Source organism: Panthera tigris, chromosome A2, assembly GCF_018350195.1.
Source record: "Panthera tigris isolate Pti1 chromosome A2, P.tigris_Pti1_mat1.1, whole genome shotgun sequence".
Lineage (NCBI taxonomy): Eukaryota > Metazoa > Chordata > Mammalia > Carnivora > Felidae > Panthera > Panthera tigris.
Window position 1 is genome coordinate 21402219 of NC_056661.1, and position 26051 is coordinate 21428269.

General features: G+C 40.6%; 1 protein-coding gene across 16 annotated transcripts in view; it reads right to left on the reverse strand.

Moving 5' to 3' along the window:
- Window positions 1–2635: 2635 nt before the first annotated feature.
- The window catches only part of SFMBT1 (Scm like with four mbt domains 1), a 127925-nt gene continuing 104509 nt past the window's right edge, over window positions 2636–26051 (reverse strand). For 15 of the 16 annotated variants that reach the window (XM_042979149.1, XM_042979155.1, XM_042979153.1 and 12 more), the window contains 11 exons: window positions 22190–22316; window positions 20856–20969; window positions 18513–18555; window positions 16922–16992; window positions 11222–11361; window positions 10448–10557; window positions 9545–9720; window positions 6010–6188; window positions 5580–5825; window positions 4438–4566; window positions 2636–3306 (listed from right to left, as the gene is read on the reverse strand). In XM_042979149.1, the coding sequence (XP_042835083.1) occupies window positions 3166–3306; window positions 4438–4566; window positions 5580–5825; window positions 6010–6188; window positions 9545–9720; window positions 10448–10557; window positions 11222–11361; window positions 16922–16992; window positions 18513–18555; window positions 20856–20969; window positions 22190–22316 (1476 nt within the window). In that variant the 3' untranslated portion in view covers window positions 2636–3165. The remainder of the gene's footprint in view (window positions 3307–4437; window positions 4567–5579; window positions 5826–6009; window positions 6189–9544; window positions 9721–10447; window positions 10558–11221; window positions 11362–16921; window positions 16993–18512; window positions 18556–20855; window positions 20970–22189; window positions 22317–26051) is intronic. The other variant, XM_042979158.1, reaches the window with a different exon arrangement.

Below are 26051 nucleotides of genomic sequence, written 5' to 3' on the forward strand. Positions count from 1 at the left end.
GACACCTCAACTCTCCTTCAAATGAAAAGGATGAGGGCAGTTTACAAAGGAAAATAGCACAGTTCCCAGAAGCCCACAAAATATAGTCAAAATGTTACAGCAAATCTTCACGTGCAATGAAAGATTTCCTTAACACACTAACATGGGCTAATAGTGGTCAATAAACTTCAAGTTCCAGGGGGCTGATATAAGTCCATTCACCTGTTTCCAAGCTTGTTAATTCAGGATCAAAAAGTGGATCATGGAAAACTTTCTGACCTCAGGCAGCTGTGGGGCCAGCTGAAGGTGAAATTCAGACAAATGCAGCCCCTCACAATGTGCCTCTCATAAATTTAAGAGGTTGATACCTTTAAAAAACAAAGTTCATGTACCATGTACCTATGTGCAATATACAAACATCTTATCCCAACATGGTGAGTTATTATCAGGTTTAAAATCTGTGTTTCAGAATCACAGGAATCAGACTGTCAATGTTGTCCAGCCAAGCCCCAGCAGCTTTATAAGGGAAATGGAGTCTAAATTTTATACATTAGAAAAAAAAAAAAAAGCCCTGGACCAAATTCCCAAACAATTATCCTCTCTCATTTGATATCTGGGAGTGGGGCAGGGGTATATAATTCTCTTTAATGAGGTTGCCTGAGAAACTATATCTCACTATGAGGAACACAAGAAACATTAAGGGAAACCCAACTTCGAGTCAGCTTCTCTCTAAGACAAAGCTGAGCCTGAATAATCATGGTATGGACAGACAAGCCGGCTGAGCCCGGACTACATCCAGATCCAAGACTACTCAGGGCCGTGAGTTTCACCTTTCCAGGGGCTTTGCCCCCCCTTCCATCTATGGTTTCTGGAGAAGGCAAAGAGAGACAATATAACATATTCATTGTTGAATTTGGTAAATTCCCTCTCATAGGAAGTAAATCTCATTTCCCTAAATAAAACAACATTGTTAATTAAGTCGATTTTTTTTCCATTGATCTTCTTTAAGGAACCCCCTTTGCCTTAGTGCCTTAACTGCTGAGCTCTCCAGAAATTTAATTGTGTAAGGTACACCTCTCTCCCCCAATTCTATCTACTTTATACTAATTGTTCCCAAGCATCTTTTATATGGAACAATTAGTGTGTGTGTGTATATATATATATATATATATATACACACACACACACACTATATATATATATATATATATATACACACACACATATATATAACAATTAGTATATATAGTATATACATATATATATACATATATATATATATATATATATATATATATATATATATATATAAGTTTCTCTTCCATGGGCACAGAATTAATTACATTTTTTAAACTTGGATCTCTGAGTAAGTTCCAACATATTAATTTTTATTTAAATGAAGCTTCTTTCCAGGTCTACATGGTGCTAACCTAAGCAAAGAGTGGATGCTTTAATATATGATTTGGTTGGAGGCTTGAGTTAAGGTGGTTCATAAATGATCCAATGAAGATAGGGGTGCAGACCACAGAATGTCTGCCAATGTCTATAAACTGGTGTGGATGGGGGAGAGGAAGAAAAGGGAAGTATCACAGTCCGTTTAAATCTGTAATAGTATTACCTTATATTTGTATAGCTGTTGAGAATTTACTCAGTTTTGTAGTTTTAAAACATTTTTATATCCTAAAGATGAGTGATTAGGTTATAAATTTGTGGGTGACTAGGATAATTAAAACACAAAACAGTCAGCAATGCAAACCACTTAAAGGAAGCAATCTACGTGTGTGTGTTTCCTCATTCGTCTCAGCTGGAATGGTACAGCAAATGCCATTACTTAATAGTAGCTAGCAGTGCTGTCTTAAGTGAAAATTCGCCTGTAGTTTCATGTCAACTTGAGCCGGGCCAAGAGAAACACCGAAAAGAAAACCAAGTTGTTGAGCTGCTGAGTGGGAACCTTCAGCTTGTAGATTACATGCCATTTAAAGGTTTAACCAAAAAGACATGTAAATGTGACTAGGCAAAGAGGTTTCCAGAATCCTTAACCACCTCTCAATCTTTGTGCAGCCACTGAGGATATGAGGACACAGTTTTACAGAAACTCCGTGCTCTGCATCACCCCCTGAAACATTTTCTCTCTTGTACTTCTACTCTATCTGCCTGGAGACCCCAAGAAAGAAAGGGAGATGGGTTTACTGTAGGTCCAAGGAACACCTACTGATTTTTACCCAAAGTGAGGACTCTAGAAAGCAAACAGACAACTGTAGAGAAAAGTAAACATAGAATAAAAGCCACTGAAGTCCCTCTGAGAACTGACAGGAAGAGAGCAACTAAATGGAAATGCCCACAATCTCTGAGAGACCACCTAAAACCGGGAGCCCACGCTGGGTCCAGACAGGGAACAATGACAGTGGGGTTCTCAGATCAGGTCAGGAACTGTGTAAGTGCTCGCATGTGATTTTTAAGCAGTGTTTTTTTTCCCCCTCCAGCTTCTGTCATAGATTTAGTGTTCATGTTGCTTAAAAATGGCATCATACAAAAAACCTTATACATGGCTGTAAGCTCAATCATCAACAGAGGTAGTAAACAAAGGAACTCCTAAGAATAGCTTTTAAAATGGATCAAAGTGTGACTGTACATTCAAAACCCTAGAGCCACGTAATCATCCCCAAAATGAACTGTTTTAATTTAAAAAAGCTTAAAAACACAATGACAATGAAGCACTGATGTGCCTTAGGCACAGTCCCAAATCAGTGCTGACTTAAAGCTATGTCCTCTCTTTCCAAGAAAGGGAAAGCAGAGAACAAAGTTCACTCTACAATGGGAAGGAACAGAACAAAAAGAAAACAACCATAAGGATGCTTTCCAGCAGCCTAGATTATTCTTTGTTTTCAGGCCACACCACTGGAAATGCTTATTCTTCTTACAGGAGTCTTTTCTTCACAACCTTTATTTTTTTTAAAACTGCAATCTGCTGACCAACAGATGCCCACATTTCCACTGGCAGGAGAGCCACTTCTGTGCAGTGTTTGCTTCCTCAGTGTGGGTCCTCCTTCCCTGAAAGTGCAAAGAGAGCAAGCCGACGTCTGCAGGGCCCGGAGCCCCAGGACCGTGTCAGCGCCACTTGTAGAGTGGGGAGAAGGATTCGCTGCATTTGTGCTTCAAAGACACAGCTCACTTTGGTTGTCCTTCTCAGTTGGCAAACTGCTCATAGAAAGCAAACTTGATCCTCTCTATGTGATGGCAGAGTTTGATGGCAGGGCCCAATTTTAAGTCCATGCATTCTTGAACAGTGGGAAGGGTAAGGAGCAATAGGGCCTGCCCATCAATTTCCTGTTAAGGCATAAAATACAAATTATCTATGATGTGCACATGGATGGCAGCTCCATCAAGTCAGCCCCTGTTCACTTTGGCTTGTGTCAAAATCAGAGTCCCTGTGCTTTCCTTTATAATTTTTCCCCTTTAAACAAGTATCACACAGTTTCTCCTAAGTGCCCCTCACAGTCCTCCATACTAATGAGTCTTCAGAATTAATGACAAACTTTTACCAAGGATAAGAAACCATTCTACACTTTTTGCTCTGCAGAAATTCAATAAACAAACTAGTTTTGTAACTGGCAACTAGATGTGCCAAAGAAACATCTCTTTAGAGAACTCTTTCTAAAACTGAAAGAAAATATTAATTATAAATTTCAACATTTTCCTACTCTGTAACATTCATAAAAGGCTGATGAGCTCTTCAAACATGGTCAGTTTGGAATCTCCCCAATTATCCAAACAAAATTTAATTTAGTATTTATTTAAGGTCACAGACTATTCGTTTCAGAAAACTTGCCTCCAAACTGATCACCACTTTAGATTCTAACACATTATAGATGTTAATTATTTTTAAAAACAAGCAAGTCATTCTTTTGGAAAAGAAGAGCACAATTAAGCATGGCATGCTTGATTTTAAGCCATTTAAACATTTGGGGGATGGAAACAAAGTCTTAGGAAAAATGGCAATGCAATGATAATCTGCTTCAACTGTGGAACAAGTCAGCTCAATAGCCTTTTAAAATCATCTTTCGGGGCGCCTGGGTGGCTCAGTCGGTTGAGCATCCGACTTCGGCTCAGGTCACGATCTCGCGGTCTGTGAGTTCGAGCCCCGCGTCGGGCTCTGTGCTGACAGCTCAGAGCCTGGAGCCTGTTTCGGATTCTGTGTCTCCCTCTCTCTGACCCTCCCCCGTTCATGCTCTGTCTCTCTCTGTCTCAAAAATAAATAAACGTTAAGAAAAAAAAATTAAAAAAAAAAATAAATAAAAATAAATAAAATCATCTTTCTACTACTCGTAAAAGAGGAAATACATTTCTTTCCTTTTGGATAGAAATATTTTTCTCCTGACTTGTAAATAAATTGCTGTTACATCCATAGTCCTTTGCAAAAGAGACAAATTAATGAACATCAAAGGTCTCTAAAATTACCTGGTCTAGAAATATTCTTGCTAATGGAGCACAGTCGGTGGATCTGATGAACCGAACAACATCTGCCACACTCCACTTCAGGGGGTTACTGTCCAGATGAAGCCTTTCAGCAACTTCAATCCTTATTTCCTTCAGTCCCCATAACAAAAGCAAACCAAAAGATGTCAGAGCTATTTTATTCTAAAAAAAAAAAAAAGTCTCTCTATAGAAATCCATAACCCTTTGAGGCAAGATTTAAAGTGGTTTTAGGGCATGATTTCTCCCAGCAAAGATGGCCAAGGTCCATATACGTTAGGTATTCAGGAAATATTTGTCTTTGATAATAAGAAATACCAATGGGGAAGAATTTATCTCGAAGTTTCAGCACAAATAATTTGGACAATTTAACAGAGAAAAATGGTTTTTAAATCTCCCATTTGTTCCTTGGTCTATTTCAACTCAGTCTCTGGTAGGGTGCTGAAGCAAATGGGATGCTACTTAGGAAGAGAGAAGGCTTAACTAAATCATAAGGAGAAATCATTTACTGCTTCAGTTCATGCAATACATTTAAAATACAGTTTTATTTTTTTAATATATTTATTTTTTAATTAATTAATTAATTAATTAATTTATTTATTGAGAGAGAGAGAGAGAGAGAGAGAGAGAGAGAGAGAATGAATGAATGAATATCCCAAGCAGGCTCCACACCGTCAGCATGTAGCCCAATGTAGGGCTTGAACTCATGAACTGTGAGATCATGACCTGAGCCGAAACCAAGAGTCAGACACTGAACCACCCAGGTGCACCTACAGCCCAGTTTTAAAACAGTAACTTAACTGCCATTCTTATAGTGTGTATGTTACGTAATATGCATGTATGTGTATGTTAAATACACCAAACAAAATAGTTTAACAAGAATCAAAAGGATAAATAACTTGTTTCTACAGGACCATATATATTATTAAAAAAAAAAAAGGGCAGTTTTCCCTAAACTAAATGACAGGCTACTACAGATAAATTAGCAATGAAACTTTTTTTGTTTTTTTTTTTACTTAAAATAAGCAGCCACTGAAATAAATGGAATGACAACATCATTAACAATCATTTCTCAGAGGGCAAGTCTAGAGAGAGAAAAAAATGACAGTGCATTTTAAAAATGGTACCTTTGGTGAAGGAGGTTTATTCTCATCATCAGAAAATGAAAAAGTGCGAAGCTCCCTTTTTCTCCGTTGTCTGTCTGGAGGCAGTGATGTAGATATCTCACTTTGGGTGGGAGAGGAAGAGCATGACTTTTTTTCGGACGTTTCTGACTCTTCCTGTAGCTCGTCCTGTTGCTCAGATGTACTGCCCTCACTTAGGGAATCATCATCTCCTTCATCTGGATCATCCTCATCTTCACCTCCACTTCCCTAGAGGAAATGGGAGAGAAAAGTCTCACTGAAATTCAAGACAAACCAGCTCTCAGGTCACAAAACCACCTTCTATTGAGCAGGGATCTGAGTTAGAGAGGCCTGCAGGTGTTCCTTCTGTGTCTGGACTACAGAGCAGTAAATCTCGGCTTCTAGACAAGACGGTACCTCACAGATCTCATACCTGGGGCGAGCCCGCTGGGGTGTTATCAACAGATGCAGAGGAGCGTTTCTTCTTATGGACAAAAACATTTTTCCGTCTCTTCCTTCTCTTACTGGCTTTTTTCAGGGCACATGCTAAGTTACTATGCCCACCAGGTGGCCTTCCGATTCTTTTATTTTTCTTCTTTCCATAATAGTGTGCTAAATGTGAATGACAAAGAAAAATGAGACAACTTCATGACTTCTGTACACCTCGCACTGCAAGAGATTCTACTAGCACAGCAGAAAACAGGTACAGTGTATTTGATTAAGGTTAAACTCCATCCTGTGGAGTAATCTCATCTGTCCAGATCTTAAATGTACAGTATAATTAGTACTAACAAATGCATAAACCTGAATTAACCTTCCCCCTATGAAGATACAGAATGTCTCCATCAACCTAGGAAGTCCCCAGGGTCCCTTCCCAGTCAGTCCCCCTCACCAGAAGCAACCACAACTGTATTCTAATTTCTGTTGGTATAGATTAGTTTTGCCTCATCTATGGAACCATTCAGTAGATACTTTAGGGACAGGGTTTCTTTCACTCAGCATAATGTTCCTGAGTTTCACCTATGCTGCAGTACGTATAAATAGTTCATTCTCTTCTATTGATGAACAGCATTCCATTGTATAGAATATACTAGTTTAACTATTCTCCTGTTGACAGGCATCTTGGCTGTTCCCAGGTTCTGGCTGTTATTATGTGGCAATGAACATTCTTGTACAGGCTTTTGGTGGGCATGTTTTCACTTTCCTGGAGTAAAACTGCTGGACCATACCATAGATGTATGGAACTGCCAGTTTTCTAAAAGGGTTACATAATTTGACATCCCAACCAGCAATGTATGAGTTGCTCTACACCTCTGCCAACTTGAAAGACTGTCAAATCTTTTTCATTTTAGCCAATCTAGTGGATGTGCAGTAATTTCTCATTATAGATTAGATCTGCATCTCCCCAGACGAATGGTATTGGCATGTTTTCATGTGCTTATTGGCCATGTGTGTATCTTTTTTGTGAAGTGCCTATACAAGCCTTTTATTCATTTTTAGAATGGTTTTCTCTTTTTGCTTTTTTATTGAGATATAATTCACGATATAAAATCCATCATTTTAAAGTGTACATATTCAGTGATTTTCAGTATATTCAGTATGTTGTGTGACAATCACCACTATCTAATTCCAGAACATTTTCTTTTTAATTTTTAAAAAATTGAGGTAAAAGTCGCATACAATTAACCTATGTTCAAATGCACAATTGGTGGCATTTAGCTTATTCACAATGTCGTACAACCACCAGCTTTCTGTTGCTGCCACACTTCTCTTACTACTGAGTTGTGGGAGTATTTGCTCTATTCTGGAGAGGAATTCTCTGAGAAGTTTTTAATTTTGGTGATTTCTTCCTTTATGTTAGTGCATCCTCTCTAAGAAATCTCTCCTTACCCCAGGATCTTGAGGCTATCTTATTTTCTTCTAGAAACTTTATAGTTGTAGCTTTTTACACTAGGTCTGTGATACACCTTGAATTAGTTTTCATATACAGTGAGGTAGGGGCCAAGGAGTTTTGTTCTTGTTTTTTGGATTTGGAAATCTAATTGTACCAGTACCATTTGTTGAGAGAATTTCCCTTCCCTGTTACGTTTTTCATCTTTGCTGAAAATCATGTAACCACATAAACTTGGGTCTATTTGTGGGCTCTCTGTTCTGTCCCATCACTGTGTGTAACTATTTAATCAATACCCCACTACTGATAACTAAACCTTTGTAGTAATACTTGAAGTCAGAGTAAGTTCTCCAACTTTATTCTTCTTTTTCAGGATTGTTTTGGCTATTCTAGATCCTGTGCATTTTCATATAAATTTTAGAATACAAAGACAAGTCCAAAAATGAACCATATATATTCTAATTTTAAATATATATGTTACCTATTAAAGTAGTAACAAAATAGAATGTAATTTTTTGTAAAAAATGAATTCTAAAGTATATAAATCCATTTGGTATCACTCAAATTACTAACTGGGAAAAATTATAAACACTCTCTCCAAAGTCTAGGCTTATATCATTACGAAAAATAAATTTAGACAAAAAGCATAATAAAATCCACATATCTTCCATAAGCTCAAAGTGACATACATGTATTTAGAGAAAAGATATATTTCACTTAGATACTAATACCTGCAATATGCTAAACTTAGTGCTGAATTTGACACAATAATAAGCCAAGACAATCCCTGCTTTTAAGTCCAACAAATATAAATAGAAACAACAAAGTTAGGCTCCTATATGACCTTGTGATTCAAACATTGATTAGCAAGCTCATCATGCTAAATGACCTCAGCTCAGCAGCATCAAACACAGTGTCTCAGAGCTTGCTGGAAAAGCAGACACATTTAGATCCCAGATACCCACAGACCTGATGAATCAGAACTTTCATTTTAACAAGATCCTCCGCTGATCTGCATGCATGATAAAGCTTAAGAGGCACAGGATTAGAGGTCCCTAAAAGAAATCTTCAAATCTAACAAGGTAAAATCTTCCTCTGTATTAAGTCTCCCAAGTGACATCAGGGCTTGCAAAATTTAAGGAAGGGTAGGATCAGAATTTTGTCTTTGGGCAACAATGCCGTGACAAGGCTCCAAATTGGAAATTTCATCTTGTATGACTTTTTTTTTTTTTTTTTTTTTTTTTTTTGGGTACAGTTTCACATGGGAGAAGATAAGCAATGAGAGGGAACAGGTGTTGTTTTGACAGTTCTGAGTCAGGCCCGCAGCCACCTCCTCTCCTGTTATTGATGCCTCCCAACCACCCAGGCTTCTGTGCCGCTCCCGGCAGACTCGAGGCATGCTTTGGCTGCCCCCTGCCCGGAGCACTCTCACCCTGTGGTCTACATAGCTGGCTCTCTTGCTTCCTTTGGCTTGTTACCTTTCATGAAGATCTCTCTAGCCATCTGTGAACAGCAACCCACCCTAGCCTTCCTCACACCCCTACTTCGCTTAAGTTGCTTCACTTTTCTCCACGGTACCTATCTCTATTTGTTCACTTGTTTATTATCTATCTCCCACATTAAAATGTAAACTCAATGAGGACAGGAATTTTCTTTTTCTTTACTGTAGCATCCCAATCTCAGTGCTAGAACAGTGGTGGCACACAGTAGACACATAATAAATACTCGCACACTGTATGAATGAATTACATATCCTATTCAATGCAACAGCTGATTTATATACATACTGTATGTGAAAGTTAGCAAACTTGGGCTTGTGGGCCAAATCTGGTTCATGGCCTCGAGCTTAAAATGGCTTTTTCATCTTTAAAAGTGTTTTTTAAAAAGTAAAAATAAAACTGAGAAGAATATGCAATAGAGATCATCTGACCAACAGCCTAAAATATTCATTATCTGGCCCTTTACAGAAACAGTTTGCATACCTCTGCTATAGGTGAAGGTCTGCAAAATAAAAACTTTCCAAGATATAAAGTATGGCCAGCTGTTATAGTTAACAAGTTTGAAAAACCTGACTCACTATATTTGGTCTTTGTAAGCACAGAGCAGTTCTCAGAACACTTGTCCAGAACCATCCGTGGGCCGAAGAGATTAGGACAGCACTCCAGTTTGATGCAGGTTTGCCGGCAGAACTCGGTCACCCGGTCCGCTGTCTTCACTACCTCAACAGTAGCCCGGTAACTCTTTCCTTTGTATCTGCCGTGGAAGATGCCAGACACAAAGTTTACTGGGCTAGTGATTACCCAGAAAAAAATCAAGTGCATTCAAAGACCTGAAAAATATCTTTGCTTTTCAGAAGAGTCTATGCCCTTTATAGTCTGAGGATTCTGAATATGAGTTTATGCATATTGTACTTAAATCAAATTTATCACTTAAGTAGCTCTAACAGCTAAGCACTGAATTTTTATAGTAGCAAATAAGACTCTTGTTTTCTAGCTCCTCAGTTTAAGGTTTTCACATAGGTGCTTCTACACTAACTACTAAAAGCAAAGTGACTTCTAGGAAGTCTTTCTTTACCCTTGGGCAGTGATCCTCAGAGCGTGGTCATGGACCAGGTTGACCTGCTAACTGTCCCCCATCCCTGCATGGCAAGACCAGGTCAGAAAACAAGAGCAAATGTTTTTAAACTTTCACAGTAATTTGCAAAAGTAATTTTATGGCTCTTAAATCTAAAAACAAATTATTTTTGCGTTCTATGTCCTTTCAATTTCCTATTCCTTACACCTCATTTTTACCGTATTTCATAACAGTGCTGGCCTACAACAGGATAGAAACTCAAAAAAGAAAACAAACCTGGTCCTTCACCACAAACAGTTGAAGAACTGTCTGAGGGAACATAACTACTCTAACATTATTCATGAAAGAAGGAATTCTATGGCCCATTAAAGACAAATAAGAATAAAGGGCAGAAAAGTCTACTCACTTGGCTTTTAGGACCTCCCCACATCCATGCCACACAGAGTCTTTGTCTAGCTGCAGCTCCCGAAGGACACGACTGGGTTTATAGGCTGCATTGATAAGTAAGGTGAGGACCTGTGCTCCGTTTTTAAAGCCGAAATACGGGTTGGGAATGAGAAAAGCAGACCATTAGAATCTTGCTATCCCCCAGAATGTCATTTAGGAGATCACACCCTCTTAGACCTTCAAAACATTATTATGGTCAGGAAGAAATAGGCACCATGAATTAAAAACTACTCTGGCACATGCTTCTAAATCCATTGCCAGTCATGGTATACACAGAAGCTCGGCCTCCCCAGACCTTGCCCTGCCATCCCACGGACTAAAAATCCCAACAGTCTTTTTAGCTGTTGTGCGCAGCACATGGCGGCTGGCTGGAAAGCTCAGGAGGTACAGCTGGTGAGCAGCTGTCTCATGGTCCCGTGAGCGCCACACAGCCTCTGACTCCCAGACGATGCCCCTGCTTATCCTTGCACAGCGCTCAGGTGGCCTCTGACAAAAGACCTGTCTATGCTGGCAGAGGTGAACCTGCTGCTGTATGTGGAGAAATGCTTAGGTGATATTCCCTCGGAAGCAAAAGTAATGATGTGTCTGGTTTGTGGAACAATACATAAAAAGAGTGAGCTGCTTCCAATAACCCCAGAGTTGCCACATTTATGGAGGGCGGACTCTCGTGTACACGAGTCTCTGAGGCTGCTGTGAAATCCCCAAGTTCTCTAGCCCGAGGCAAGAATCTCACCTCTCTGAGGACTAGAACACAGTTCCCAGGTCCTACACATTGAGGCAGCTCAGCGATTCTTCCTTTGTTCAGATATGGCCCTGAGAAGCAACGGTGGTTGAAGTATATCTTTGGACAGCAGTATTTTCCATTGATCATAACTGGGGAGTGAAGAGAAATGAATGTTTACAATGGTCATTTTCCACTCTGTCTTTCCAAAATTGGGTTACGGGGGGCGGGGGGGGGGGGGACAAGCTTATCCACCATTACATATTCTGAAGCTTAGGGTTGTCTGAGTGTGCCTTGAAATGCCTTATCCTTATGACAGCTCCATCGCGGAGCTTATCCCTCTGCCCAAATCAAGCACCGACCTGAATTATCTGCAGATTACCTTCAGGGTTAATTCAACACTGTTCCAGAGTCCCACATGGCTATCAATAAAGGAAGTGAAGGACTGACTTTAAGAACCCATGGTGATTCTTGATGATCAGCTATTCAATTATTTTGGAAAAGTTTCTAGACAGTGATAGTGAATCTTTTCCAAAACTACAGTTTGTCCCCTTAAAACCCACCAAACTAGGGGCGCCTGGGTGGCGCAGTCGGTTAAGCGTCCGACTTCAGCCAGGTCACGATCTCGCGGTCCGTGAGTTCGAGCCCCGCGTCAGGCTCTGGCCTGATGGCTCGGAGCCTGGAGCCTGTTTCCGATTCTGTGTCTCCCTCTCTCTCTGCCCCTCCCCTGTTCATGCTCTGTCTCTCTCTGTCCCAAAAATAAATAAAAAACGTTGAAAAAAAAAAAAAATTTAAAACCCACCAAACTAGCATGTTGGCAATGTTCTTTCCATGAGGTGGATACCCTCCCATGTCTGGGACTCCTCAGAGGGCTGAAAGTGTACTATGAACACATCTCTAAGTTCTTTAAGTACCGTGGGGTCTAAGTGTGCCTAGAGACCCCTCTTCTCAACTATTTTTCTGTGTGAATGCTATACTTCAATGTAATGGTTTTTTATTCCCTCATCATGTTTGTCAATTCCACTAATAAATAGGAGAGACTCAAAGACACTAGCAAATCTTCCTCTCAACATAAAACGGAGAGAAGCCCTGCTGATGGACACCGGTGGGGAAAGGGCACGCAAGCACTGCCCACTGCTGACAGGATCCTGAAGCATACAACGCTCCCTGCGGAACTAAGGATGCGGTCTTGGCACAGAGATCAGCAGGTCTGTGCCCTCTTCTCCACCTGAACTATGCCACCCACATCCCCCTCTTCAGGATTAAGGCCCGTACGCTCCCCGCTGCTGGCAGTGTTGGCAGCTTATGGCTTTCAGCTGTAAGGCATCCCAGAATTACCCTCTGCCTACCCTCTCACTAGGAGGCACCCTGCCCAAAGTCCCACTCTATGTGAGTGGGCAGGGAGCAGCAGCCCACTTCTAACCACTGACCAAAGAGGGAGTACAAAGGTGTGGCCACCACCCCTCAATTAGGGACAACTCCAAGTGGCCACACCAGCTAAAAGGCTCCCCCACAGGCTGGAAGAAACTTCTGTTACATCCGCACTGCAACTCAACTTCTCCCTCTGCCCAATCCTGCTTCCTTTACCTTCCCGCACCCTGGAGCTGTTCCCAAAAAGCACTGCCCAGTGAAACTCCTGCATGCAAATACCAGTCTGACTGTTTCCAAGGTAACCAGAACAATGACAAAACGCAAACCAAAAAGAACATGGCTGAGGTCACTTGAGAAATATTAATGTCTTAATCCTAGAATTTTAGTAGGCATTAGAATAGCCAGTAGCGCATCAAAATTAAAGAGTTACCTTACCTTTTGATACCAAATCAAAACCACAATGAGATATTACCTCATTAGAGATACCTGTTAGAATGGCTATCATCAAAAAGACAAACAAAAAGTGTGGGGGCACCGGGCTGGCTCAGTCGGTAGAGCATGCGACGCTTGATCTTGGGGTTGTAAGTTCCAGCCCCACAAAGGGTATAGAAATCACTTAAAAATAAAATCTTAAAAAAATGAAAAGAAATAACAAGTGTTGACAAGGTGGTGGAGAAAAGAGAACACTGGTACACCATTAGAATGTAAATTGGTACAGCCACTAGGAAAAAGCGTATCGAGGTTCCTCAAAAAGTTAAAAATTGAACTATCATATGATCCAGCAATTCCACTTTGGTTGGAATTTAACTGAAAGAAACAAAAATACTAACTTGAAAGGACATCTGCACCTACTGCTGCCATGTTCAGTGCAGCACTATTTACCACAGTCAAGGCAATGGAAGCTACCTAAGTGTCCATGGATAGATGAATGGACACAGAGTGGAATATTATTCAGCCATTTAAAAAAAGGAAGTCCTGGAACATCTGGGTGGCTCAGTCGGTTAAGCGACCAACTCTTGATTTTGGCTCGGATCATGATCAAGCCCCACGTCAGGCTCTATGCTGACAGTGTGGAGCCTGCTTGAGATTCTCTCCCTCCCTCTACCCCTTCCCCGCTCATAAGCACGTGCACTCTCTCTCAAAATAATAATAATTAAAAATGCAAAAAAAAGGAAGTCCTGCCATTTGTGACACCATGAACAGACCCTGAGTTCACTCCCTAAGTGAAATAATTCAGAAAAAGACAAATATCATATAATGTCACTTGAATGTGGGATCTAAACAACAACAACAACAAAGCCATAACTCACAGATACAGAGAACAGTCTGGTGGTTGCCAGAGCAGGGGCAGGGAGTGGGCGAAATGGGTGAAGGTGGCCAAAAGGTACAACCCTCCCGTTATAAAATATAAATAAGTCCTGGGGAATGTAATGTGCAGCATGGTGAGTATAGTAATAATCTCATGTATTGTACATTTGCATGTTGCTAAGAGAGCAGATCTTAAAAGTTCTCATCACAAGAAAAAAAATGTATAATATGTGGTGGTAGGTATTAACTAGATTTTCTGTGGTGATCATTTTGTAATATATGTAAATATCATATCACTATGTTGCACTGCTAAAACTAATATAATGTTATATGTCACTTTTATCTCAATAAAAAAGTGGGTAATTTTTAAAAAGATATTCACTAATGCTATTCTGCTGGGTACTCAAAAGATACCATTATAGTCAAGTAAGAGTTACCCTAGCAAGCAACACAAGGATGATTCAACATTAGGAAAAAAAATCTACCACTGAAATGCACCACATTAATAAGCTTAGACAGAAAAATCATATGATCATCCAATGCTAAGGAAAAATTATTTTGTAAATGTGAGCATGTGTTGATGACCAAGGTTCCTAGAAAACCAGAAACAGAAAGGAACTTCTTTAGCAATTACATGCCAGTCACCTATTTAATAGGGAAAGATTAAATACCTTCCCTTTAATATTATGAATAGGGGTACCTGGGTGGCTCAGTCGGTTAAGCGTCCGACTTCAGCTTGGGTCATGATCTCATGGGTCACAAGTTCAAGCCCCATGTTGGGCTCTGTGTGGACAGCTCAGAGCCTGGAGCCTGCTTTGGATTCTGTGTCTCTGTCTCTCTCTGCCCCTCCCCCACTCATGCTCTGTCTCTCTCTCTTTCAAAAATAAACAAACATTAAAAAAAAAATTCAAAAACAGTACTATGAATAAAACAATAGTGCCACTATCACCAGGCGTGTTAAACACAGGGAAAAGCCGGGGTGCCTGGGTGGCTCAGCTGGTTAAGCGTCCGACTTTAGCTCAGGTCATGATCTCACGGTTTGTGAGTTCAAGCCTGGCCCCAGGCTCTGTGCTGACAGCTCTGAGCCTGCAGCCTACTTTGGATTCTGTGTCTCCTTCTCCCTCTGTCCCTCCCCCACTTGTACTCTGTCTCTCTCTGTCTCTCAAAAATAAATAAGTATAAAAAAATTAAAAAAAAAAAAACACAGGGAAAAGTCTCATAAGGAGCTATCAGAAAATAAAGTAAGCAAGTATAGCAAACTGGTTATTATACTAAAGTTAATTACTTTTTTATGTGTAAGTGACATAATGAGAAGGCAGTGGGTGGAAGAGACAAAAGTGTGTGTTTTGAACCAAGAAAGATCCAAGTTGTATTTTTGACCCATCTATATTCATAAAGCTGTGTGGCCTCTCTGAGCTTTGATTTCTTTTCTTTTCTAAGCATTTACTAAATACCATCCAAATGCATAATCTGTGCTAGAATACACACAGCCAAGATGCTAAGCATACAACAAGCAAAGGTGGAGCCAAGAGCAATTCCAAGGAGAGACCCCCTGACAACAGGCTTTGGCCTCCAGCAATGATTCTTGTTTCATTTATCAGGCATTGCCTCTGGGACAATCTGTTTTTCCAGCGCTGTTTTTTAATTGTGAAATATATACACACAACCTGTATCACAAAAAAGGTTTAAAGAACAATAAACATCCACCTCCCAACCACACAGCTTAAGAAAGTCACTGCCTGGGGGCGCCTGGGTGGCTCAGGTCGGTTAAGCGTCCCACTTCGGCTCAGGTCATGATCTCACAGTTCGTGAGTTCGAGCCCCGCGTCGGGCCCTGTGATGACAGCTCAGAGCCTGGAGCCTGCTTCACGTTCCGTGTCTCCCTCTCTCTCTGCCCCTTCCCTGCTCATGCTCTGTCTCCCTCTGTCTCAAAAATAAATAAACATTAAAAAAAAAAATTAAAAAAAAAAAAAAAAAAGGAAAAAAGAAAGTGCACTGCCTGGAAAGCCTCTGGTTCTTTATCTAAACTCAGGAACGAGAATATTGACCTCCAGCGACCTTGGCACCCAAGTGATCAGCAGAGAACAGTTATAAATGGACAGAAATATCATCCTAGAGATAGTTATTAAACTAGATACATCTTGGACAATTATAAGTCTTTAAAGTCACAATTAAGAGAACCCTCGAGGCATCTGGATGGTTCAGTCGGTTAAATGTCTGACTTTGGCTCAGGTCGTGATCTCACAGTTTGTGGGTTCGAGCACCACCATCGGGGCTCTGTGCTGACAGCTCAGAGCCTGGAGCCTGCTTCAGATTCTGTGTCTCCCTCTCTCTGCCCCTCCCCCACTCGCACTCTTTCTCTCAAAAATAAACAAGCAAAAAACATAAAATAAAAAAAAGAGAACCCTCTATGGGGGCGCCTGGGTGGCTCAGTCGGTTAAGTGTCTGACTTCGGCTCAGGTCATGATCTCACGGTTTGTGAGGTCATCATGCTCTGCACTGACGGTGCAGAGCCTGCCTGTGATCCCCTCTCTCTGCCCCTCTCCCACTTTCTCTCAAAATAAATAAATAAACTTAAAAAAAAAAAAAAGGGCCCCCTCTATGAAGCTACATTCTGGGGGCACCTAGCTGGCTCAGTCAGTAAAGCATGCAACTCTTGATGGCAGGGTTGTGAGTTCAAGCACCAGGCTGGGTGTAGCAATTACTTAAAAATAAAACCTTGGGGTGCCTGAGTGGCTCAGTTGGTCAAGCGCTTACTCTTGATTTCAGCTCAGGTCATGATCCCACAGTGGTGAGATCGAGCCCCGAGTTGGGCTCAGTGTGGAGCATGGAGCCTGCTTGGGATTCTCTCTCTCTGCCTCTCCCCTGCTCGTGCTTTCTCTCTCTCTCAAAATAAATAAAATTAAGAAATAAATTAAAATCTTAAAAAAAAAAGTATGAAGCTACATCCTATAAATCAAATGTACTGTTTAAGATATAGCCCATTAAAAGAAAATAAAGGTCCTCCTTTCCATAAGACTGCATACACTTATACCTGAGTCTGTGGAGTTCAGCTCCTGATTCTTCAGGCCCTCATGGACAGTCCTGGAGGATGGTATTCTGAGTCAAGATAACACAACAAAATAGTGAGATAATCCTTATGGTCAGTAAAGTTTGAGGGTTAGTTTCCTTCAAATCTAAGAAGAAAGCAAATGTGGCAGATTGCAAAATGTGTAACAGAAGGTGCTTCCCTGCTCATATTTTTTTTTTTTAACAATTGTTTTTAAAACTATGTACATGGTTTAATGAGCCAACAGACAGTCTGCAGACAGTGCTGTAATACTTCATATTTAAATCAACTTTTTTTCATTCATGTGAACAACAAATTATAGAATTCCTTCTGGAATTCTCAAACCATAAGTAAATTGTTCATTTTCTTCAATAGTCAAAGAACAAACACATTTATTACAAGGGTCTGTTTTCTTCTTTTATTAGCTTCAAAATTAAAGACAAATTATGTTTTACAAATCAGAGAATTATTCTATATGCACCAATCAATGAAAAAGGCTGATTTATCTTTTTGGGAATGCTTTCTGACTAAAACTCTGGATCCGTCTTGGCAACTAAGTCAAGGAGAAGTCCGGGACTGGATTTTTGACACTGCTATCTCACTTCTCTGCCTGGGACTGAAGTCTGTGGCCTTTCTCTCCACTTCTGCTGTCCGTTTTATTACTCACACCGCCACAGAAATAGCCATAACTTACAGAGAATCTGCTCTAGATTGAATTGTGTCCCCTTAAAATTCACTTGTTGTGTCTCTTAGCCCCACTGTGACTGTGTCTGGAGATAGAACGCTTGTGAGGTAAATAAAGGCAGGACTCTGATCTAGGAGGGCTGGCTCTCCCTTCCAGCTGGTGCCACCATGTGAGGATGCATGGGAAGCTGACAGTCTGTAGGGAGAGCCAAGCCCTGAATGGAATCAGGCTGGCACTTTGATCTCGGACTTCCCAGCCTGCACAACTGGGAGAAAATAAATTTCTGTTGTTTGAGCCATCCAGTCCATGGTATTCTGTTATGGCAGCTTGAGCAAACTAATACAGACTTGAAAACCCAGCATCTGGAAACACGCATGTATGTGTATTTTTAAGGCACCACTAATTAAATAAATGCCTCCCAAAAGCTGTGTATGAAGGTATGCTACAAAGGGTTCCCCAATGGGACACCAAGTCACCCCTTTGAGTGCACCTTTTCTTATAGAGCTGCTGTCTTCCACCTCAAGGTTTTTTTCACTGTGACAAGTCATATCCTAATTTATAATTTCTGTTCTTCCGTAACAAATAACAGCACAGAGATTCTATTTCCTCTCTTATTCAAATGCCTTCAGGCTTTAAAAGCCAAAGAAGACCCAATGGGGGGAACATCTTGAGAAGGCATTTTACGCTTTCGTATACAATGCCATTTTAGAGAACATATATGCTGTAAGGAAAAATATGTAACCTAACAAAAGCTGAATTAAAGAATTATGCTTCCACCTGAGAAAATAACACATGAGATATACTCTCTGAAATAGTGATTTCTTTTTCTAGATACTCTAATTTTCAAATGTCAATTATTTAAACATACTGTTATACTATTCTATTACTTACTGTTTTTCTGGTTGAACCACTGCAATTTTCCTCTGTTTCTGGACTGTAAGAAGAAAACAAAACTATAAATGTCAAGAAAAACAAACAGACAAAAGAATAGTTTCTGTATGTATTAAGCTAACATTAGCACATTTAAAAACCTGGTCATTGTGTATATTTAACTAGTAAGTACTATGAATTAAGTGCTGATATGTCTGAATATCTAGACTGAGGCACATTTTCTGGGTACGAAGAGTCTTTACACAAAGACCAAAAATAATATTTTCAAGGCTCACAAGTCAGTTGACTCCTATGAATATTTTCTACACAGGAAAAGGTATTCAAAAGAAAAACTGATTTCAGCAAGGATGCCAGGACCATTCAATGGGACAAGTACAGCCTTTCCAACAAATAGTGCCGGGAAAACTGACTACCCACAGTAATGAAGTTGGACTCTTACCTTACACCATATACAAAAATTAACTCAAAATGGATCAAAGACCTAAACATAAAGGCTAAAACTATAAAACTCTTAGAAGACAACATAGGGAAAATCTTTCATGACATCAGATTTGGCAATGATTTTCTAGACATGACACCAAAAGCGCAGGTGACAAAAGAAAAAATAAATTGGACTATAAATTGGACTACATTAAGAGTTAAAACTCCTGTGCGTCGAGAAAGAGAGAAAAGGCAACCCACAGAATGGGGAGAAAATATTTGCAAGTCACATATCTGATAACGAAGGTATTAATATCTAGAATATGTAACAAAATCCTACAACTCAACAACAACACAACAACAAAAAACAATTAAAAAATGGGCAGAAGACTTGAACAGACATTCCTCCGAAGAAGATATACCAATGTCCAATAAGCACATGAAAAGATACTCAACATTGCTGATGATCAGGGAAGTACAACTCAAGACCACAGTAAGATACCACCCTACATCTACCAGCATGGCTATTATAAAACACAAATAAAAAACCCAGAAAGTAACAAGGGTTGGGGTAGTGAGAAGAAAGGAGAATCCCCATACACTGTTGGTGGGGATGTAAGATGGTGCAGCCACTTCAGCCAACAGTCTAACAGTTCCTCAGAGTGTTAAACACAGAGTTATACTCGAGAAATGAAAACATGTGTCCACATAAAAACCTGTACACAAATGTTCACAGCTGCATTTTTCATAATGACTTAGGAACGGAAAACAACCCAAATGGCCACTGACTGATGCCTGGATAAAGAAAATGCGGCATATCACTACAATGGAATAGTATTAAAACATATGAAGGAATGCAGTACTGAGAACACACTGCCACATGGATGAACTCTGAAAACATCATGCTGAGCAAAGGAAGCCAGTCATAAAAGATCATACATCATTTGGCTCCACAGGAAATGTCCAGAATAGGCAAATCTATATAGGAGAAAACAGTAGAGAAGTAGCTACCTAGGGCTGGGGGGACAAAGAGGTGACTGCCAAGGGGTACAGGGTTTCTTTCTGAGATGATGAAAATATTGTCAAATTTACTGCGGTGATAGTTGTACAACTCCATGAACGTACTAAAAACCACTAAATAACAGGATCAAATTTTATGTTACGTAAATGCTATCCCAATAGAGCTGTTTTTAAAAGGGTGGTGGGTGCCTGGGTGGCTCAGTCAGTTAAGTGTCCGGCTCTTGATTTCGGCTCAGGTCGTGATCTCGTGGTTCGGAGGGTTCTGCATTGACAGTGCAGAGTCTGCTTGGGATTCTGTCTCCCTTTCTCTCTGCCCCTTCCCTGCTTGGGCGCGCTCACTTGTTCTCAAAAATAAACAAACTTTATGGGATGGGATGTCACTTTTAAGATTAGGTTACAAAAACACCCTGGCTTCTACCTTCCTCAACCTTGCTCTGTTCCCTGGCTGGTTCTGATGGAAGCCAACTGCCCTGCTGCCAACGAAGAGGTCCACATGGCAAGAAACTGAGGGAAGACTCCCACCAACAGCCAGCGAGGACCTGAGGCCCTCAGTCCAAAAGCCACGAGGAAGTGAGTCTTGTTAACAACCATCTGAGTACACTTGGTGGCAGAGCCTCCCTGCCTTGAGCCCTAAGATGACTGGGGTCCTGGCTGATACCCTGACTGCAGGCTCATAAGGGGCCTGGATCCAAAGCACCCAGCTACGTCGTGCCCACATTCCTGACCCACAGAAACTGTTCAGGCAATCCAGGCAGGTTGCAATAAGTGATTTCCCTATGTAGGAATAAACAATCAGAACACCACTCTGCTTTTCTCTGAAATGTCCACATTCATCCTAATTGATGGCAGCCACACGACAGATTATTTAACAATCAACCCCTTGGCCCAGAAATAGACCACTACCTCGTGCTCGGCGAGGGGCGCTGAGGGGATGGCCATTGGTTTCACACCAGCCCAAAGGAAATATATCCATGGATTCCACACTCACAATACATTCAGGTATGGGCTTCTGAGAACCTGTTTAGATTAAAAAAAAAATTTTAGACCATTAAATAGCCTTCTTCATAAAGTACTTCCTGGACAATGTTCTACTGTTGCAATAATGCAGACACAAAGTCTTTCGATAAGTTCCTTTTACACAGAATTCATACTTGTTCATGTGTAACAAACATTAAGAAAAAAGGGTAAACCATCCCCTACGCATAACTGTATAAAAATGAAAGTGGGGAGCAAATACACAGAATGACCCCTAGTTACGGAATAGCAAACAGGCAACTGGAACTAACAGTAGAAACACTCGGCTGAATGACAAATACAGTCAGTTCCACGCAATAACTGGGAAACAAAAGGCAGCAGGGGCAGCTCCACACACTAAGAACATTGGTTCTGGTACTCATAGACTGTGGGTGCCAATCAGGAAGTGAGGCTGCCCAGCAGGGACTACACAGAAGTCTGTATTCAATACCATCCTTGACATCTGCATTAAATATCAAGTCTACAAACTGGAAACAGTAGGTACCAAGTCTGACTGTTTGGTAGGCGAACAAAAAAAGAAACCCAGGCCATACTCAGTAATTGCAGCTGAGTGCTCACGTAACGCTCTCCAGCCACAAACCCATTCAATCACTGAATATTACTTTCAGTATGTCTTTTCTATTTTACATACACTTTGGTTCTATTGGTTAGGGCAAACAAAATATTCTCTCTTAAATACGTGTGAATGCTCATGCTCATATATTCTGGTGACATTAAAACACATGCCACTTGCCTTATACTTTCCCTTCAAGAAAACAGGACTCTGAAGTGAAGGCTTTTTATTTACATTCATTTCCTAAAACTTGAAACTCAAGGACTTGAAACTCAAGTTTTTAGCTAAGAATCTTGCATTACAAATTACAAGTCTCTGGGGCGCCTGGGTGGCTCAGTCCGACTTCAACTCAGGTCATGATCTCGCAGTCCATGAGTTCGAGCCCCACGTCAGAGCCTGGAGCCTGCTTCAGATTCTGTGTCTCCCTCTCTCTCTGCCCCTCCCCCACTCATGCTCTGTCTCTCTCACTCTCAAAAATGAATAAATGTTAAAGAAAAATTTAAAAAAAACCAGGACAACAAATTACAAGTCTCTGAGCAAGGCCCCTATTTAGCTAATTGACTAAGTCTAACAAGTCACATCACAGGGGTAAACAGGAAGGCTCAGAAGAGTGGGCCACAGGAAGGCTTCTCAGGAGTGTGGCACTTACCCTCCAGCTGGAGCCATACGTAGGAGCCTCTCACTGCAGTAATGGTGGCAACGCACACTTCTTCGGGGAGAAGAGGGTTCACTGCCTCAAGCTTCATATTCTCCTTAAATTCATGCTCAGTAATTGACTAGAAAATATTTGAATCAAATCCAAACACATACTCAGTATTAACTCGTGCTGATCCGAGAGATTTATTATTCCAAGTAATATTTAACCCTAGAGTAACACTTAAAGCTATAAATGTATTTTGCTTTGTTTCTTAAAGAAGCAAAGGAAAACTGTCTGTCTCTCTTGGTGTTATAAGCAGTATGGTCTTTAAGGTCAGGTATACCCATATTACTGCTACCTGTGTGACCTCACTCAAGCTGTGGAACCTCTTTTTGCCTGAGTTTTGTCATCTGTCAGATGACCTTGAGAACATTACCTCACTGGGTTATTATGAGTTTTTAATAAATAAAGTACCTAAGGCTCTGTGCCCTGAACCAATTGGCTCTCACCCACGGCTGGTTTGCTTCCCTTCCACAAAGGGCTCTAACACACGATAGATAAGCTGCCTGGTTCCTACTTCCGTGTAGATCATGAAAGTCAGTCAGGATAAATGACACTTATGAACAGAAGGAAAATACGTGTTTTTAAAATCTGCAGCTTCTGGGTCAAAACGGAGAACTGAATTTCTGTATTTGATTATTCTCTCTTCCTTCTGACAGCACTAAAACTAAAGTGGGGTTTTTGTTTTGTTTTTTTACATAAACCTACTAGTATGGATGTAACGGGAGACAACAGCAACGTTTTATAAGCTAAAATTTAGAACAGTATCTAGAACTAATTTGTTGAAAACATTTAAGAAGCACTTAGGTCATGTCTCCACACCCCAGGGAAACTATCCCATTTCTTCCTGTATATGAGATGAGATTTATCTTTCAGAGAGGATAGGACACAAGACTCCAAGGCAGAAGGACACAGGAACCACTGAGGGCATGTATGCAGCACCCAAAACAGGGGTTTGCACGTGGGATGCTGAGAGGTCCAGCCCTCGCCTCTACCCTCCAGGCAGGGATTGGAAAAGACTTCTTATGGTAATATGACAAGCCCGGGAAGAAACACGTGAAGATACGTTAGGAGTCTCCAACAAATGGCCAGCCAGACCCCACCCTAAAGAGAACTTTAGGGTTGACAATCCCCACCAACATGCTCAGAACTTCCAATCAGCTTTATCTATTTTTAGTCCCCCATTCTCAAATAGGAGCAAACCACCAAGCATTATCAGACATCTAAAAATATGAAAGCTAGAGACCAAAATAGACAAAACAAGCAACATGGAGAAAACTTCTTATGCAAGAAGAAAATTTCTCAAAAGGCAGGGGTAATTAACATCCTCTGAGTGATAAGAAAAACTATCACATCCTTAAAACAAGAATAGCACACTGCTAAAAATAAATATTCAGAGAACAGAAATAGTTCTGGAAAATTAAAAAATGTGATATTAAAAATTAAAAACTCTAAAGAAGGACTGAAATAAAGTTTAGGAAATCTTTCATCAAGCAAAGCAAAAAGACTTAAGAAACAGAAAACAGGAGAAAAAGGTAAGAAAAGTAGAGGTCTGATCGAGAGGGCCAACATACAAATAAAAGAAATTCCAGAAAAAGAGGAGAGAGAAAATGAAAGGAAGGAAATCAAAGAAGAGATTCAAGAGAACTTCCCAGCACAGAGGAACAAGTGTCTATAGAGAATGTGCTCACTGAGAACCCAGCAAGTGAATGAAGACAGGCCATGCCATGGCTTAGCTATGAAACATGGTGACAAAGAGAATCTATAACCCCTCAGGGAGGAGTAAAAGGCAGGTCATCTATAAAAGATCAAGAATAAAGATAGATGTCAACTTCTCAACTGCTACGCTGGAAGGTAGAAAACAACTAAATGATGTTTTCAAAATTCTCAGGTAAAGTAACTTCTAACCTAAAATTCCACATTGAGCCAAACTATCAATCAAGTTAATAGAACGAAGACCTTTTCAAACATGCGAAGTCTATAAAAATTTACCTCTCTTGCATTCCTTTTCAGGAAGCTACTAGGAGATGGGCTCCATCAAAACAAGGGAATAAACCAAGAAAGAGGAAGGAGGCCATTAGATGTAGAAAACAGGAATCTCAAATCTTAAGAAAGGGGAAAGACAAATCCCTGGGTGGCACTGAAGGACAGTTCCCAGGATTAAAATTTTATGGCAAGTCTAGTGAGCAACCTGTCTAAAGAAAGAGAGAATGGAGGTTGCTAAGAAGGATGTCTCTCAGAAAAATCTTAGAAATGACAAAGTTCCAGGGCCCCGGGGTGGCTCAGTCAGTTAAGCGTCTGACTTCAGCTCAGGTCATGATCTCAGAGTTCACGAGTTTGAGCCCCATGTTGGGCTCTGTGCTGGCAGCTCAGAACCTGGAGTCTACTTTGGATTCTGTGTCTCCCTCTCTCTCTCTCAAAAATAAACAAACATTAAAACAAAATTAAAAAAAAAAAAAAAAATGACAAAGTTCCTACATCAGGGTATCTAAGTGGTCATGGACATGAGGAAAAAAGAACATGCCTAGGGAACATCTTGCATTTTAACCCTTCTATCCTAAAATACAAAGAAATAACTTTAAACAGCAAAAATATACACAGGTCTAGTTGGATCAAAGAGACTTCTGGGAAAGGCTACAGGGTGGCAATGCGAGCATCTGGCTCTAAACATGGAACTAGGACCCAGGCACAAATGCTTGCATTCTTCACAGTCCTCTTGGTCAGGGCCCACTCCTGAGGCGGAGGGAGCCAAAGCAACCTGTGCTAATGGCAGAACCTGAGACGCCGGCAGAAGTGGTTGGTTGCAGAGCCTTTTCTTGGTGCTCCTGGGTTCCTACTGGTGAGACAGCTGCCGTCCTCCACCACACACCCACATATAACTATAGCCGCTACTGAGAACAATACGTGGGAGTAACCAGGAAACTGCTGCCAAAACAGGTGGGCAAGACAAGTGTGAAAGGATGGGGGGGGGGGGGGGGGGGGGAACGGAAAAGTAATGACAAATTGAGAACTTTGCATTCATATTGTTTCAAAGTATCAAGAGTTCTCACTGTACTAAAAAATCCTAGGGTGTATGTGATGTATATACACATGTGTGTACAGCATATATGTTAGGTACATGTCAGGAAAAGACTCAAGGGAACACGAGATGACAACCCATATGCAAAGGGAAGGCCTTACCAAAAGATTAGCACATGAATGCAGATTTATACATCTTAAGTTAAAATAGACTGTTTCATCAAAAGATGACTCCCTGATTTAGATGACTTTCAATGACAGAGTCAGGTAAGGGAATTTCTGCATATATAATTAATGTTTCCTCCACCCCTCAAATAAACTGTAAGTTTCATAGAATTGGGGGGGGGGGGAATGACAGATTTCCCGATGTGACCGACTTAGGAGAAGCTACTGGAAGGTGTGGGAAGAACTACAATAGAAACGGAAAAAATTAAGCCATGAAAAAACAAGGCAATTATTAACTTGAGGATAAATAAAAAAGAGAAAACCATAAAATACTGCAGTGCTTGGCTGTGAATAATACCTGAATACATATCATAGTGTAAATAATCAATTCAGATTTAATCAAAAATTATAGGAAGAAAGAGGTGGGTTAAGACTGAGGAAAAATGTAATATAAAATAGCTAAGTGTTCACTTACCATAACATAGACATGTCTAAAATCAACGACTCATAAGACGGCAGCATACTATTTTGAAAATTATTTAAGTATAAGCATCAGAACAACAGTGAGAACAATAGGAGCGAATCTTCCCGGGAAGGGAGACCACGGAGAGGGATGGGACAGGGACCTACC